This window comes from Bolinopsis microptera, chromosome 4, assembly GCF_026151205.1.
Source record: "Bolinopsis microptera isolate Bmic1 chromosome 4, MBARI_Bmic_1.0, whole genome shotgun sequence".
NCBI classification, from domain to species: domain Eukaryota; kingdom Metazoa; phylum Ctenophora; class Tentaculata; order Lobata; family Bolinopsidae; genus Bolinopsis; species Bolinopsis microptera.
Window position 1 is genome coordinate 4,196,359 of NC_087075.1, and position 18,623 is coordinate 4,214,981.

An 18,623-nucleotide genomic window follows, 5' to 3' on the forward strand; every position below is an offset into this window, starting at 1 on the left:
TTTTTTTGTGAAACTTGATTTTGAGATAGCAGTTGAGATAACTAAATTCCTTGGAGTAATTATTGATGACAAATTCAGTTGGAAACCACACATACTATCTCTTAACAAAAAACTAAGCAGTGCTTGTGGACGTATCTACCGTATTAAGAAATGCTTACCAGAATCACTATATAAACAAATTTATCATTCTCTCTTTGAATCACATCTCGGTTTTGCTATTTCTGTCTGGGGAGGTATTCATTGGCTTACATCTAGTTAAAACCACTATTTATTACCCAAAAGAAATGTATATGAATTCTATTCGGAGACCATAAAAGGTATGTAGACAAATTCAAAACATGTGCTAGAGTTAGACCGTTTGGCTCCCAACGTTTGGGTTGCGATTTTTATGTTAAGGAGTCTACCAAACCTCTATTTGCAAAACATAAATTACTAGACTCTATAACTTCTATCAACATTGTGGAATCTGGGACTAGATCAGATCATTTTCTTGTTAAATTTGTAGTGTCTGTGAGCCTGAAGACCTCTTTGAATAATACTGGGGTGATGAACTACCGTGATTTTAAAAGTATTGTGGTTGAGGATTTTAAAGCAGATATTTTGGTTTCTGATCTCTGTAAAAGAGATGCTTGGTGCTCTGAGAGTCTTGATGAGTCAGTTAAGATGTACAATAGTATTCTATTGGAACTTATGGACAAGCATTGTCCTGTGATCAGTAAGGAGATGAAGAGTGAAGACAAAGGTAAACCTTGGATGGATCAGGATCTGAAAGCTTTACAGAGGCAGAGGAGAGCAGCTGAGAGAGCCTGGAGGAAAGGCAAGGGACAGAAGGATATTTTTGTCAACCTCAGGAACAAATTTATTGTCATTGAGCGACAGAAGAGGATTACTTACAATAGAAAAGCCCTCTTAGCCTCTGCGGGAGATACGAAGGCTCTGTACAAGAAAGTTTATAGACTCACGGGTGAAACTACCCAAGAAAGGCCACATGGTAATGACACTAAAAAACTTGCAGAAAGTTTTAAAGTTTTCTTTGCTGATAAAGTGAATGATATCAGACTTGGGATAGAAGAAGAAGGAAGTCATATCGGAGGGAACTTGTCATCGTCAGAGAATCTTGAAAGCACCTATTCAGGGCCATCAATTGATAAATTTCACTCCATCACTAGGCAGCACCTGTTACACACCATTTTTAAGATGTCTAACAAGTTTTGTAGTCTTGACCCTATTCCAAAGTTCATGTTGAAGAAATGCTCTCAGGAGTTGGCACCGATCCTCCTGCACATAATAAACGGTTCTATGTTGCAAGGTGTGTTTCCAGCTGAGATGAAGACTGCACTGGTCAAGCCCACTATCAAGAAGAAGAATGCTGATCCAGATATTCTGAAGAATTACAGACCAGTCTCAAATCTTGCAGTTATGTCTAAACTGATTGAAAAAATTGTACTTGAGCAGTTGAACAATCACTTACATTTGAACAGTCTGCATTGCCCAGTTCAGTCTGGATACAGAGCGAACCACAGTTGTGAAACCCTGATGGTCAGGATGGCAGACGATATTCTTAAGGAAGTGCAGATGAACAACATTGTGATTGTAGTCCTACTTGATCTCTCTGCTGCTTTCGACACGATTGATCATACAATCCTTCTTAAGAATTGAAGCTGGCAAAAGATTTTGGTATTAAGGACTCTGCATTGAAATGGTTTAGTTCATACCTCTCAGGCAGGTTTTTCAAGGTTAAGTTAGATGACTCATTATCTGACTTCCTGTGTCTGTTGTTTGGGGTACCCCAGGGCTCTCTATTGGGACCTATCCTGTTCATCTTATACATTAAGCTGCTCCAGGAAATAGCTAGAAAGTATGGTCTCGATATACAGCTTTATGCAGATGACTCACAACTTTATATAGCTTTCCACCCGATGAGACCCATGGAGCTGCAGAATGTCACTAGTAGGATCAATGACTGTCTGTCTGAAATCAAAGTATGGATGGTTAATAATTTCATGAAACTGAATGAGAGCAAGACAGAATTGTTAGTCATTGGAAAGCCTTTGGTACTGAAGAAGTTTGACCTTGAAATAACAATAAAGTTTGGTGACACCATCATTACACCAACTGTATGTAAAAACGATACCTGGAAGAGTCTTGGAGTGTTACTAGATGAATCTCTCAACATGGAAAGGCAGATAAACAATGTTAGGAAGAACTGTTGTTGGACAATGAATAATCTAAGAACTATCAGAAAGTATCTAGATGAGAGAGTTAAGCTCATGCTGGTCAAACAACTGATCATATCAAAGCTGGACTATTGTAATGCCCTTTACATGAATCTTTCAAAGACTAGAGTGAAGAAGCTGCAATCTGTTCTAAATGCAGGGATACGTTTCATTTACGACATCTATGACAGAAATACTGACTTGTCTCCTTTCTACAAGAAAGCTCATATCCTCCCTGTTGAAAAGAGGATATTTTTCAAAGTGTGCCTCATCTGTTTCAAAGTGGCCCATGGATTGGCACCAATGTACCTCCAAGAGTTGGTTCAAATGAACAGAGATGATAAGGCTGTCAAAGAAACCAGAACAAAAACAGCATGCAACCTTCTTATGAAGATACCTAAGTTCTCTAAATTGAAGGCAACTAGCAGGCGGTTCAGCAACTATGCACCTGAATCATGGAATTCTCTCCCTCTTAATGTCCGTAACATCGAGAATATTGTCTCTTTTAAGGGTAAGTTAAAGAACTATTTGTATGATCAGCTATAGCCTGGTTAAGCTATTTTTTGTGGCTTCTAGTCTTTTTTGTGTAATTTTTTGTTTTCCGAGTATCCACTTCTTGTTTTTTTGGTTTTTATCGGTGTGTCAATAAAATCAATTATGTAATATGTATACTTTAACCATTTTTCTGGGACAGTTAATCTGGTATTATCTCTTTAACATTATTTAGTAATTTTTGATTTATGAGACCCGTGTTTTGTTTTTAACTTTCTGCTCCGAGGAGGAGAGAAAGTTATTTGAGGAGAGCCGCTCAGACATGGGCACCGTATTGTGTAAATTATTTAGTTATCTTTATACAATATCTTTGTCGCATAGTAGCGGGGTAGTAAATACAGTGTTTCGTTTCGTTTCGTTTCGTAGCTGTAGAGAACCTGTATAGACTACATTGCCTAATGGAATTTTTTAAGATAATTAAGACAAGAGTACCAATTTTAATGTTCTCTTTTTCACCATATCTCATAGGAAATACAATATGTTAATCACACCTTCTCCAACTAAAAAATTTATCTATAAATCAGCGTGGCTAAATTTGGCTAAATTTGGCTAAATTTGGCTATAAATTTGGACAAATATGGGCGTGGCTGCCCTGCGGGTACCGTTTGGCGGTTGGGGTCCAGGGCCTCCTCAAAAGTTCGGTCACTGGTCCTAGTTTGTTGGTCGAAAATCAAGTTTCACAAAAACTACCTATTTGACCCCTTTATAAAATCTTGCAGTAAAATATCTACAAAATATTTGACGAAATATATGAAGAAATTGAAAAAACATCGTATATTCGACTACAAAATTCGAGCATTAAGCTGTAAGATGAATTTTTCATGGAAATAAAATTAAGGCAAAATACTGTTCAAGCTGGGATAAATAATGATTATCATGATTAAAGCATAATTATATGCAAGCTTCTAGCTTGGTAAATATGTGATGTGCGAAAAGGTGGGACGAGATCAGTACAAAATATATATCAAATAAATTTTAACTTCAAATATTAAAAGCAATTTTGTAATGCACTCATTTAATCCACAAATACTTTAACATCGCGATACATGCAGGTTACTCAGCTGCTAAAATTTTGTATTATTTATTTGTAACACGTTGTGACCCCCACGTTCGTTTCACTATTATATGGTGTATAGTTTCTACGATACAGGGAGCTGCACACTCGTGCGCGGCGCGGGTCATACAGCGTATGACAAATATTTACTTATACCATCAACTTGGAAACATTTTCATAAATCGCACACATGCCGCGCTGGCTGTCAAGCTAAAAGGTAAAAATAAAGTTATAATATTTAGCTTGCTGGTTGACCATTGTTAATGATCTGGCCCGGCGCGCGCTACTTCGTAGCTCGTGCCGTCGGGCCATTTCGAGAAGAAAGCGTTAAGCGGCGCGCGCTACTTCGAAGAAATTTAGACGAGTAACATCCGTCAAGCTTGCTGGTTGATTTGACATACGTTGCATACTATACCACTTTTCGCACGCGAAGTTCACATAGCCATGTGTCTACGCGTACTATACTGCGTGACACGCTTGTTTCATTCACAAGCGGTCGCGCGCTACTGCAAGCGAGAGGGCTCTGGTTAGAGCACCAAGCGAAGCGCGCGCCGCCGAAGATAGATACGCCGCCGTTAGTTCACGATGTCAATCCTTCGCAGCTCGGTGAGGCCCAGTGGTGCACATCTCGCCGATCTAGAATTGTTTGATGCGCGGCGCGGCCAAGAAGTGCATCGCGCTACAACGCTGCCGAAGATACGTAACATGTATCAAAAATTTGTTTGATGCAATGGAAATTGGAAAAATATTGTTCAACATTTTCAATTAAAAAAAAATTAAATATTAAAAATGATTTTAAAATGAAAACAAAATTTAAAATACGACGCGCATAAATTTTCACAAATTCACTGCACCGTACGCGTAGTATGAAAATCGAGCGCTAGAGAAAATATGTCTTTTATTCACGAGAATAGCTTAAGAGTTTTTAGAATTATAGTTGCTTTTGCCTTTATTGAATTATTTTTTCGATGATCAATTTTCAAAACATTTCTTTAAAAAGAAGCAAAATTGCACTTTTTGTTTTAGAAAATATACACTTTTTAAAAGATTTTGTTTGCTGTTTTCTGTAAATTTTACATTTCAATGTTAAGAGGGAAGGGGTCTTTACCACAGGAGGAGCAAAGTGCAAAGAAACTGCCACAAACTGCTACTAACTGCTACTAACTGCTACAAACTGGCACTAACTGCCACAAACTGGCACTAACTGCAACAAACAGGCACTAACTGCTGCAATTTGCACGTTTGTAGCAGTTAGTACCAGTTTGTGGCAGTTAGTGCCAGTTTGTAGCAGTAAGTAGCAGTTTGTAGCAGTTTGTGGCAGTTTCTTTGCACTTAGCTCCTCCTGTGCTACAAGCACTGGGGCTGCAGGGCAACAACATGCGACGTTATCCCATTTAAAATAAGAATAAAAAGAGACATTTCGAAAGACTTTTACATCTAGCATGGTCACTGAGGATGGCACAAGACACGATTGAGGTACTCAAAGTTCTATTCCCAAAGAAAGCTTTGATAAACGGAAAATCATCAAAATATAAAGAGATTTTGGAAGATTTTTGAAGAGGAGCTTTTCTGCCGTCCCCTTGAACGAAATTTCGCAGTTTTTACTGAAATTTTGACCTACCGGTAGGACATATTCTAATTTTAGCTTTCCGTGACCCAAATTTAACTGTTTTGACTGAACATTTCTTGACTGACCATCTTACAAGGTCACTGAGGATGGCACAAGACACAATTGAGGTATTCAAAATTGTATTTCCAAAGAAAGACAGAGACAAAGACAAAGGGTACTGGAAGCAGAATATCCGGAGAAAAGCAGATCCTGTTCTTGATAAAGACTGCATTTTTGATAATTTCTCTGAGATAATAGCTGAGGAACTCAAAGATCTGGTCTCAAAGATGTCCAACAAGTTCTGCTGTTTGGATCCGATCCCAGCATTTCTTCTAAAAGACTGTGTTACTGAACTGACAACCTTTTTAATCCACGTCATAATCTCATCCTTGAAGACTGGAATCTTTCCCTCTGATATGAAGAACGCGGTTATAAAGCCGACTTTAAGAAGGAAAATGAGCTGATGTCGATATTCTCAATAACTATTGGCCAGTCTCTAACCTCTCTGCCTTCTCCAAGATCCTCGAGATAATTGTACTGAACCAGCTCAATGTTCATCTCACAAATCATAGCCTTAACTCCGAAGTCCAATCTGGATACCGCCCTAATCACAGCTGTAAAACACTTCTTGTAAGAATGTGTGATGATCTAAACAAAGAAATTGAAGCTGGAAATGTTGTTATAGTTGTACTTCTTGACTTAAGTGCAGCGTTTGATACCATTGACCACACAGTCTTACTGGAAAAGCTTATGAACACTTCTGCATTAAGATTGATGATACTCTTTCATCTTTCTTGGAGCTATTGTATGGAGGGATCACTCTTGGGGCCTATTCTTTTCATCCTCTATATCAAAGCTCTCCAGAAAATTGCGTCCAAATATGGTCTTGATATACAGCTCTATGCAGATGATTCCCAATTGCACTGTACATCTCGTAACAACCAGACCTGTGGTACAGTCAGTGGCGTAACAAAAGGCCCTGCTGACCCCGCTGTGCAGGGGGGCGCTGTCTTAGGGGGGCGGCAAATCGTCGTTCGAATGTGGGACAATTTCGAAAACTTAACTAAAGTACTAGCAAAACTGCGCGTTTTGCTCTAGATACACACTTTTTTAGAGATTTTACCGGCGTATTCTTTAAAATCACCTAATTTGTTCAATTTTAGGGAGGGGCACCAAAAGGGGAGGGGGCGCCAACAGGGGGGCGCTTTTTTTCGGCAGGGGGGCGCCAACAGGCAACGTTACGCCACTGGGTACAGTTCATTGATACATCCGAAACTGAACAAACTAATGTCTGGCAGAGATAAAAGCATGGATGGTGAAAAATTTATGAAGCTGAACGAAACAAAGACAGAACTAATGGTGTTAGGAAAGAGTCATTTTCTAAAAAAGTGTGAACTCAGTGTCAGCCTGCAATTTGGAAGCACCGAAATTGTACCTACGGAGAGCAAAGGAGACAGCTGGAAGAGTCTGGGTGTTAAATTTGATGAAACTTTAAATATGGACAGACAGATCAATAGTGTGAAAAGGAAATGTAGCTGGACAATGATGAACCTAGAAGAACTACGGGTATATGCCTTTCATAAAACAGCGCCTCCTAGAATGTATACATCGAGTAATCTGAAGTGATAATCAGAAGCAATAAGTACTTGATGCAGAAATCAGAAGAAAAAAAGTAACATACACATACGTTTGAACCCCAAACTTTATTTTTGCAATAATGTCATATCTAGGCACTCGTATCCTCTCACAATAATTTAAGTTGGCTATTCAATAGTTTAGATGTATGATAATTTCATTATTCTGAAAGCAGGGACACTTATAATTTAACACTCGCCTCCCATAATGCTGATCGCATGCCGCCCAAAATGCCGGTCTCTGGAATTCTCATTTTGACATATTTTGGTACTGAGTGAGTTGCATAGAGGTTGGAAATTCCTGATCAGAAAATCGGGTTTCCAAGGTCCGAAATGACTTGAAAAGATATTGTAAAAAATGGAAACATTCGAGAATCCATGGGAATTTTTTGGAAACATCAGAATTTTGCCCTAAACGATCTCCGATGAGGTATTTTCGTGTCTTTGTAGGTCATGGAAAACGTTTCCAGCTAATAGATAAATAGAGGCTATCAGGGAAACTCGTAGGCCGAAAATGGCCCTAAAAAAGGCCTTTTTGAGGTGTTTTCCAATTTGAGCCAATTAAAGACAGATTTTCGGCTTCAATTGGTTGAAACAGGTCCAAATTGTACTGGGTGCGTTGCATAGAGGTTGGACACGTCTGATCCATTGCAGAAAATCGGGTTTCCAAGGTCCGTCGAAATGACTTGAAAGATTTTGTTAAAAAATTGAAACATAATTGGCAAACACCCAAAAGGCCTTTTTTAGGGCAATTTTCAGCCTCCGAGTTTCCCCATTGGCCCCTATTAACTGGAAACGTTCTCCCTGACCTACCAGGACACCAAAAACCTCATCAGAGACCCAACAAATTCGGATGTTTCCAAAAAAATTCCCATGGATTATCAAATGTTTCCATTATTTTACGAAAAAGTTTCAAGTTATTTCGGACCTTGGAACCCCGATTTTCTACGTTGGATAAGATGAGTCCAACCTCTATGCAACTCACCTGGTACAATTTGAACCTGTTTCAACCAAAATCTGGCTTTAATTGGCTCAAATTAAAAAACACTCCGAAAGGCCTTTTTTGGGGCCATTTTGGGACATAATCTTTTCGAGATTATTGGTTAAGATTGAGTAGTTTCTGTCAAGATCTGGCTTGAGAATAGGATACATGTACAATGTGGGGTTGGGGTAAGGGGCAATGGCTATGGTCAGTTTTAGGTTAAAGGCGAGTGTTCTTATCTAGTCTAAATCAAGATATAATTAAAGTTTTATGCATCAAACCAGTTAATAGGAATATTATGTGTTTGATACATCATAAGATATTTCAAATCATAATAATACTGTGATCCCTTAATATCAGAAATTTATGAATTTTACATTAAATGCCTCCCAAAATTTATATCCAAAAAATTATTTATTATAGCTACTCAATCTGATAATATGGTATAAGAAGCAATATGAACCTTTTGAATGGGTTGAATTTAGTCCATATATTGAAATTTTATATAACAAAAATGTATTTAAAGTGTCCACTAAGACAGTATTGTGCTGCTGATATGCATTTTGGGAGGCATGGTTGACATTCATTGCAAAATATTCTCGATGTACGGTAAATGCCTCACAGAATGGCTAGCCTCACAGAATGGCCAAATTTGTAAATGTTTTTGTAACTAATTTTGTATATAAGACTGGTAGGTTTTGTGGATACCATATGAAACAAAAGTCTTCTGGCAACACTTCCTGTGGTGAAATCATTAACTAGGACCACATTTTCTGGCATAAATTAATTCAAATTTTTGAACTAAGTTTACATTTTGGTGAGAACTTCTGGCACCAGTATGACAGAAGATGTTTAAAGAATAGTATTCATCAAACAAAACGAACATTGTTCAATATAGGAAGAAAAAAAATGCTAAAATGGCTACACGCCTCACAAAATGGCCAAAATATGCCTCACAAAATTTGTTTTCAAATTTTTGAACTAAGTTTGCATTTTCAGAATAAAACAAATATTCAGAATAAAACAAATATTATATTCAAATCTCTTTATTCAACAATATTAAATCATTATAGAACCTAATTTGTGGCTTGATCGTTATGTTAGGGCTATTCTGTTAGCTGATGCTGACAGGCACTGCATGGGGCAGAGACTTAGGACCATTACGCTGGAGGCTTACAATGACCCTTTTTGAACCCCATGGCAGTGCTAGTTTTATTATGGTACAAATTGTAAATCGAAGTTATGAAAACGATCAAGTCACTCCTGTTTTACACACTAAAGAATATAGAAAGGCTCTAAAAAAGGTTCGTAAAATGGCTGTATCTGAATATTATTCTGACAAGTTTCTTGAAACTCAGGGAAACTCCAAGAAAACCTGGGAACTTATAAATAAAATTCGTGGCAAACAGAAACGTGAGATCAGACCTATATTTACCATAGACAATGAAAAGATAACTAATCGCAGAGTTATAGCGAATGAATTCAATAAGTATTTTGTATCCCTAGCATCTAACCTTAATGCAGCCTACACAGAACTAGGAGAAATACAAATTAATCAGCTTCCAAGTTTCTGTGACCTCTTACCTAAATCGAATACAGCTAATATATCTACATGACTGCTCACCTGAAGAGGTGGCTAAGATCATATCGGAACTAAAGAATGGCAAGGCTAGTGATATACCAGTACATATAGTAAAGGCAGTATCAGGCAAAATTAGTCCACTACTATCGGTATTGTATAACGAATGTATGCAACAGGGAGTTTTTCCAGACGACCTAAAAGTAGGTAAAATAAGTCCAATATATAAGAAAGAAAATGCTGAGCTTCTTGAAAATTACAGGCCTATCTCAACCTTAGCGATATTTGGTAAAATACTTGAGAAAATTATATTCTCCAGGCTTTACAGTTTCTTCCAGTCGCAAGGATTATTATATGAAAATCAATATGGCTTCAGAAAAAATCATTCGACAAGCCATGCACTTAACTTCTCTGTCGACTACATTGAAAAATCACTAAGAGATAAAAATCATGTACTAGGCATCTTCATTGATTTAAGTAAAGCTTTTGATACAATCTGTCATGATAAACTGCTTAAAAAACTGAATGATTATGGAATTCGAGGGACTGCAAATAAATTAATAGCCAGTTACCTCTCTAATAGGCAGCAATATGTTTCAGTACTTGGAGAAGAATCCGAAAAACTGTCTGTAATATTTGGTGTGCCTCAGGGGTCAGTATTAGGTCCCTTGCTTTTCATTATCTACATCAATGAAATATATAGAGTATCAGACCTAGGTAAGTTTATACTTTTTGCCGATGACACCAACATATTTGTTGTAGATAAATGTATAAAAACACTTTACTGCAAAGCTAACAAAATTCTTAAACTTGTTCATCAATATATGAAGAGTAACTTGCTGCATATCAACACAAAGAAATGTTGTTATATCCACTTTAAGCCGAACTGTAGAAATGAACCAGATTCAAACACTAATGAATTAGAACTGACACTGAATAATATAATAATTAAAAAGGTAGAGGAAACTAAGTTTCTTGGAGTCATTATTGACCAAAAACTGAACTGGGATGCTCACTTGAGAGCGTTAAATCGTAAATTGAAATGTGAGATTGGTAGACTATGTGGAATCAGACGCTGTGTACCTAAAACACTCTATAAGGACCTGTACCACACCCTTTTTGAATCACACCTATGTTATGGAATATCTGTTTGGGGAGGTGTATCAAATAATAAACTAGAAGCCATATTTAAAACACAAAAGAAATGCATAAGAATTCTCTTTGGTGATAATGATGCGTACTTCAATAAGTTCAAAACATGTGCCAGAGTAAGGCCTATCACTAGGGATAAGACCGGTAAAGTTATCAAGCAGATGTTAGGCAAAGATTTCTTTGAACTAGAACACAGTAAACCAATCTGTAACGAGTATAACTTCCTGACTGTCCACAATCTTCATAAGTTGCACTGTTTACTGGAAATGTTTAAAATTAATAAGTTCCAATCACCAGTCTCAATGTTCTCTTTATTCAACAGGTCACCAAGACGAGACAACTACTTCATCCCACCCACTCCGTCCTCACTATTCATCTACCAATCAACCAGTATTTGGAATCACTGCCGTAAGTCAACGAGTGAAATAGACTTCTCCACTCCTATCAGTATATTCAAGAATAATCTTAAGAAAGCTTTGTTAGAACTACAATCTAAATATGACAGACAACTATGGTGCAGTTACAACTTTGATGCAAATGAATTATCATTGAAATAGGTTAATTAACTAAGCTTAATCATATGAGTAAACCACGGTGTTATTGCAAAGAACCATGACAAGGGTATCAGACCTATATATTAATCTAAGAGACGAAACAAAACGAATCATCATACAACAAATTTTAAAATCCTGCGGCACAGGATCCTGTTGTTTTCCTACTCTGCCTCTCCCAAACCCCTCTCCTTCCCCTTTCTTCAGGTTTATTCTTCAATTTTTTAAATTAGATAGCAGATATATTTTCTTTCGAATTAGTAATGGCATTATACATTATTTGGTATCGTATGTATGTTGTGTTTAGTGTTTGCTAACTAGGTATGTGCTGTATATTTTGAAGAATTTTGAGGCTCACGACGTCTCGTCCCATGGGTTGAGTTGTAAGCTGAGTATATGTTCAAATCGCCTTACTTCGTATGGTGAAACATCGACAGGTTTGCCTTGACCTTTCGGACGAGTGTTTGCCCACCGGGGATCAAAAAATATGATCACCATGAACATTACTTTGACACGTGAACTTATCAAACGACTGTAATGATTCCATTAAATTTTCTTAGTATATTTAGCTAGTTTATAGTAGATACACACGATCACAGAATAGAAGAGCACAATTGGGCTCTTTGTTCTGCGACCGTGTTTCCTCGGTGGGCCGACAGGTTTTTGTTGTGTAGTAGTGCTGGGGAAAAAACACGCTTTAAATATCAATGAATGTAAATATTGTTAATTGACATTAGTGCCACAGTTTATGTGGTAAAAACAAATGTATGGTCAAACATTATATATCGTAGAAGGGCATGATTTACCCACATCACTAAGCATCTGGATGGATAATTAGCACACAAGGATAAACTGACCTTTAAACATGACCACCAGCTATACCACGTAATCATAGCTCCAAAATAAATAAATTGCTCTACATAGAAACATCTGGCCTGATCTTATCACATTGTGGTTCCCTGGGGTTCGGTAAAGCCCTTACAGGCAACTGGGTCCTTTTACCAGCCACAATAAAACTAGTCATGCCAGTACTGTCATAAACTGTAACCAACTATTTAAAAATAAGATATCTTTTGCTAGAATTTTACATTTTAAGCCATAGAGCAATCTTCTCAATTTTAAAATTTAAAAATAACATTTTACCCTAACTATGATGTGGTGGCATTTCATACTTAACTAAAATTCAACTTTGAAAGTCAATAGATTATTAGTCACAATGAAATTATAGTTTAAGACATCCATTTTGCATTGTGTTTCCAATATTAGAATTTATGATATGTATTGATTGAATAATTGGTAATAAATTTAACTTTTGTTTAAAAAAAAAAAAAAACTATCAACAGCTACTTAAAACAACCTAGATTGTACAACTCACTTTGAAGATTAAACTGTTAAGTGATGAGTGATTGGGCTCATTAAACATTTTAGTAGCGGAGACATGCGGATCAGCTTCTTGAGGTTCTAATAGTTCATTCAGACAAGAAGTTTTATTTTTCCAAATTTAGTCGTTCAAGCTGCCTGAGTTCAGAAAGTTTGCCAAAGGGGCCCAGGTATTCTTGTCACCTTTACCCTGAGACGAGAGAATGACTTTTTTTACCTTTGATTTGAATACACCATGAGTGATTTCAAGGTCGTTCAGTGCCAACATCTGACGGAATGAATTCCAAAGGCAACTAGATTTGTAAACGAAACTGTTTGAGGGCATGGTTGTTATAAGAAGAGTTTCTTTGCCGGGTCTTTTAGACAAACAGAAAAGTTCAAATAGTGCAATTGGTGTTCGATATTTAAAGACTTTAAAAAGTTCATTGCAGCAGTGATACGCGTATAAATTATGCAATGTCATGAGTGATTGACGGGCAAAAATTGGCTTGGTGTGCTCTCTCTCAAAGAATTTGCTGGTAAGTTTCTGTTCACTGATAGGTCTAGTCCTAGCACATGTCATAAATTTATCAAGGTATGCTTTTTTGTCACCAAACATGATACGAACACACTTTTTCTGGGCTACAAATAGTGGTTGAAGTTTATTATTACTTGCACCTCCCCAAACGGTAATGCCATAAGATAGGTGACTTTCAAAAAGTGTGTGGTACAGGTCCTTATGGATAGATGATGGAATTTTATCCTTAATCATGTATAGCCTCCCAGAACAGGACGAGAGTTTTCTAACTAGTTTGTCTCTATAGGGATTGAAAGTTAGGCCTTCGTCGACAATTACTCCCAGGAATTTCGTTTCCTGCACCTTTGAGAGAGGTAGGCCGTTGAGGTAAAGTCTATTTTCAATTAATAAAGATTGATCATCAAGTTTTCTTTTAGCTGTATTGAATTCTATGTAGCAACTTTTCTTGGTGTTAACATGTAATTTATTAGCCAATGTGTACTCGTGGACTGATCGTAGGACCCTATTTGCATTATTGTAGGCCTCTGCTCTAGTTTTGGCAACTACAAATATGTTTGTATCATCAGCAAATAGGACATAGCTAGTGTTATCGAGTTGAGAGTTTGTTAAGTCATTTATGTATATTAAAAACAGGAGAGGCCCAAGGCAGCTCCCCTGTGGAACGCCATAGAGAACAGGAAGTCTGTCTGATACGTCGCCCAGGACGGACACACACTGCTCTCTGTCCGACAAGTAACTTTCCAGTAACTTAAGTGGCACTCCTCTAATCCCATATATTTCAAGTTTCTCAAGCAAAATTGTGTGGTCTATTGTGTCAAAGGCCTTGCTTAGATCAATAAAAATTCCTAGAACATGAAGACCTTGCTTTAGGGCCTTTTGGATGTGAAAAACTGAGTAGTTAAGTGCATGTGATGTTGAGTGACTCTTTCGGAATCCAAATTGACTGTCGTGAAGGATTCCTTGACTAACCAAGAAGCTGTAAAGACGTTTGTATATTATCTTTTCAAAAATTTTACCAAAAATTGGAAGTGTGGAAACAGGCCTGTAGTTCTCAATCAGTTCTTCGTTATCTTTTTTGTATATTGGGGTTATTTTGCCAAGCTTCAGAACTGACGGAAATATCCCTTGAGATATTAGGCGACTAAATTGAACAACAAGAGTTGGGCTAAGAATACCCGATAGTTTTTTGATTACTCTTATGGGAAAGTCGCTAGCTTTCCCACTCTTCAAGTTAACTATAATCTCAGAAATTTCATCTTCACTACAGTCATGGAAGTAAATTGAATCGAGAGTTTTTGGTGGCATGAATTCGAGGAAAGAGGGAAGAGGTTCTAAAAGAAGGCCATTATGAGTATTTTCATTCATTTTTGAGGCAATAGAGGCAAAGTACTCATTAAATTTGTTGGCTATCACCCGTCTTTCAACAACACGGACTCCATCTACCATAAATTGGGGTTTGATGGTTTTTTTCCTTTTCCCTCTTATCTCATTTATTACTTCCCACATCTTTTTAGAACTATCAGAATTTTCAAGAATTTTGTTACAGTTATAGGTATCTTTTTGGGTTTTTATTATCTTTTTAAGACAGCGTCTGTAATCACGAAAAATTTTGTGGAGTTTCAGATCTCCAACTGGCTTGAAGTCAGGGAGCTTTTTTGAGTTCACCCAGTTATCATACAGCTGACCTTTCTTTTCAATTGCTTCAATTATGCTGTCGGATATCCAGGGATTACTTATAGGATTTCGTTTGGTGAGAACTTCTGGCACCAGTATGACAGAAGATGTTTAAAGAATAGTACTCATCAAACAAAACGAACATTGTTCAATATAGGAAGAAAAAAAATGCTAAAATAGCTAAATGCCTCACAAAATGGCTAAAATATGCCTCACAAAATGGCCAAAATTTAAAACTCCTTTTATTCAATGAAACAATCTTACTATATATAAAGCGAGACGATATATATATATATATATTTATTTAATTCGAACAATTGAAACAAATCAAATTGGCGGGCAAACGATCCGTTTCATGATATGTATAAAAACAATACCAATCATCAGTGCCAAATAGAATAATGAATTGTAGCGCTATGACATGTCGCTCCTTTATGAAATAATTTTTATTGATCATGAAACATTTTCAAAATGATCAAAATTTACAAAATTTCCAAAAAACAGTTTAATTGTGTCCGTCCCAATTTTAAAATTGTCTATGAAGTAAGGTAGAAAGATATCTTTGGCTTTTAAAGTTGTAAACTGCGTTGGCCTTCGTGTAGTGGTAGAGGAAAATTATTTACTGAGTTCCGTGAAGCTGGTAGAATTAGGATCCGTATTTGAGAGTTAATTGTTGATTCTGGTTATCAAACGAGAGTGCTCAACAACGACGAGTCGAAGGAGCATAACTAATAAATAGTTGTTGTTTGGTTTCCCAAAGAGAGTGCTCGACTGCAGTTAAGCAGGAGCATTATAATTCGAACAATTGAAACAAATCAAATTGGCGGGCAAACGATCCGTTTCATGATATGTATAAAAACAATACCAATCATCAGTGCCAAATAGAATAATGAATTGTAGCGCTATGACATGTTGCTCCTTTATGAAATAATTTTTATCGATCATGAAACATTTTCAAAATGATCAAAATTTACAAAATTTCCAAAAAACAGTTTAATTGTGTCCGTCCCAATTTTAAAATTGTCTATGAAGTAAGGTAGAAAGATATCTTTGGCTTTTAAAGTTGTAAACTGCGTTGGCCTTCGTGTAGTGGTAGAGGAAAATTATTTACTGAGTTCCGTGAAGCTGGTAGAATTAGGATCCGTATTTGAGAGTTAATTGTTGATTCTGGTTATCAAACGAGAGTGCTCAACAACGACGAGTCGAAGGAGCATAACTAATAAATAGTTGTTGTTTGGTTTCCCAAAGAGAGTGCTCAACTGCAATTATTTCATAAAGGAGCAACATGTCATAGCGCTACAATTCATTATTCTATTTGGCACTGATGATTGGTATTGTTTTTATACATATCATGAAACGGATCGTTTGCCCACCAATTTGATTTGTTTCAATTGTTCGAATCATAATGCTCCTGCTTAACTGCAGTCGAGCACTCTCTTTGGGAAACCAAACAACAACTATTTATTAGTTATGCTCCTTCGACTCGTCGTTGTTGAGCACTCTCGTTTGATAACCAGAATCAACAATTAACTCTCAAATACGGATCCTAATTCTACCAGCTTCACGGAACTCAGTAAATAATTTTCCTCTACCACTACACGAAGGCCAACGCAGTTTACAACTTTAAAAGCCAAAGATATCTTTCTACCTTACTTCATAGACAATTTTAAAATTGGGACGGACACAATTAAACTGTTTTTTGGAAATTTTGATCATTTTGAAAATGTTTCATGATCGATAAAAATTATTTCATAAAGGAGCAACATGTCATAGCGCTACAATTCATTATTCTATTTGGCACTGATGATTGGTATTGTTTTTATACATATCATGAAACGGATCGTTTGCCCACCAATTTGATTTGTTTCAATTGTTCGAATCATAATGCTCCTGCTTAACTGCAGTCGAGCACTCTCTTTGGGAAACCAAACAACAACTATTTATTAGTTATGCTCCTTCGACTCGTCGTTGTTGAGCACTCTCGTTTGATAACCAGAATCAACAATTAACTCTCAAATACGGATCCTAATTCTACCAGCTTCACGGAACTCAGTAAATAATTTTCCTCTACCACTACACGAAGGCCAACGCAGTTTACAACTTTAAAAGCCAAAGATATCTTTCTACCTTACTTCATAGACAATTTTAAAATTGGGACGGACACAATTAAACTGTTTTTTGGAAATTTTGTAAATTTTGATCATTTTGAAAATGTTTCATGATCGATAAAAATTATTTCATAAAGGAGCAACATGTCATAGCGCTACAATTCATTATTCTATTTGGCACTGATGATTGGTATTGTTTTTATACATATCATGAAACGGATCGTTTGCCCACCAATTTGATTTGTTTCAATTGTTCGAATTATAATGCTCCTGCTTAACTGCAGTCGAGCACTCTCTTTGGGAAACCAAACAACAACTATTTATTATATATTTATTTATCCGTGCCATTTTACTGACACCACGGCATCAACTTTAACACGACTTTCCGCAAAAACCGTAAAAGATATACAACTGAAACTTTTTTGACTGGGTCAAATGCTTTAATGGCCTTCAAATCAGCATGAAAAAATAAAAAATTGGCCAAGAAATAGGAGTTTTAGAGCCCAAAATTTGGACCCCCAAGTGGTGTCAAAAACGCGAATTAAATAGGTAATAATTATTTTAGTCTCTTGAGTCTTGACACCACTTTAGGGTTAGACGGGTTCCTGCTAGTAAGTCTAAAGTATTCTCAAGCTATTTATCATACAATAACACCCCAGATGGAGTGTTTTTACAGCCGAATGAAGGTTATAAATCATGTAATCAGGGAATATGAACAACGCCACACAAAATGGCCATTTTTGGTGTAGGAAATTATGCCCTTTTTATTCAGTTCTAAGAAATTTCACCTATATGGGGGTGTTAACAAGGCATATTAATACCAGCAGCATGCATGAAACAAGAGCCAAAGGTTTTAGAAAAATAAAATTTTCTCGTTTTCTTTTTTTTTTGGCCATTTTGTGAGGCATTTTTTCTTTTTTGTGAAATAATTTTTCACAGCTCAGTTTTTTCGTGAGTTTTAGGTTATTACCCCATTCCTTAATAGGTTTTCTAACAACGTTTGGTGATAGAAATTTAAAAAGTATCTCCATCAAAAAATTATAGAAATTCAGATTTGGCCATTCTGTGAGGCATGTTTTTTTGGAGGAAGATTTTCCGGCCAATTTTTCTCAAAGAAAAAATGGTTATGAGATTGAATCAACCCCCGGGAAGAAAAATATGAGTGTCAACTTAGCTTCTTATGAGATAAAAACTGGAATAAAGTGTGTTTTGTGATTTTAAGAGACCTTCCTTTTTTTTGGCCATTCTGTGAGGCATATACCCGTACCGTTGTTGGAAAAAATATTGAGATGCCACCCTGAAAAGCTTACACATGGGAATGCTCTTCCAAGACTTCAATCTAAAAGATAGTTGACCTACATTCTGGGAGGTATAGGGAAAATAGATAACATTTTGCACGAACTGGAAATTGGTAAAAATGTCTTTCTACAATTTTTTAAACCCCCGGGAAGAATAATGAAGAGTTCAAATAAGGTATCAACACAGTCTTCTTGATTCTAAATCAATCATGGTGTTCATGAGAGAGGCCAGAAAAACAGTATACATAATGGGAGGCATATACCCGTATTGGTCATTACCTGGATGAAGGCATTAAATTGATGTTGGCGAAACAACT

General features: G+C 36.6%; 1 protein-coding gene across 1 annotated transcript; it reads left to right on the forward strand.

Annotated features, from left to right (window-relative positions):
* The first annotated feature begins 1,988 nt into the window (after positions 1 to 1,988).
* LOC134814373 (uncharacterized) lies at positions 1,989 to 2,762 on the forward strand. The gene has a single exon (XM_063822472.1). It carries the CDS (start codon positions 1,989 to 1,991, stop codon positions 2,760 to 2,762), a length of 774 nt encoding a protein of 257 aa, XP_063678542.1.
* Positions 2,763 to 18,623: the final 15,861 nt, after the last annotated feature.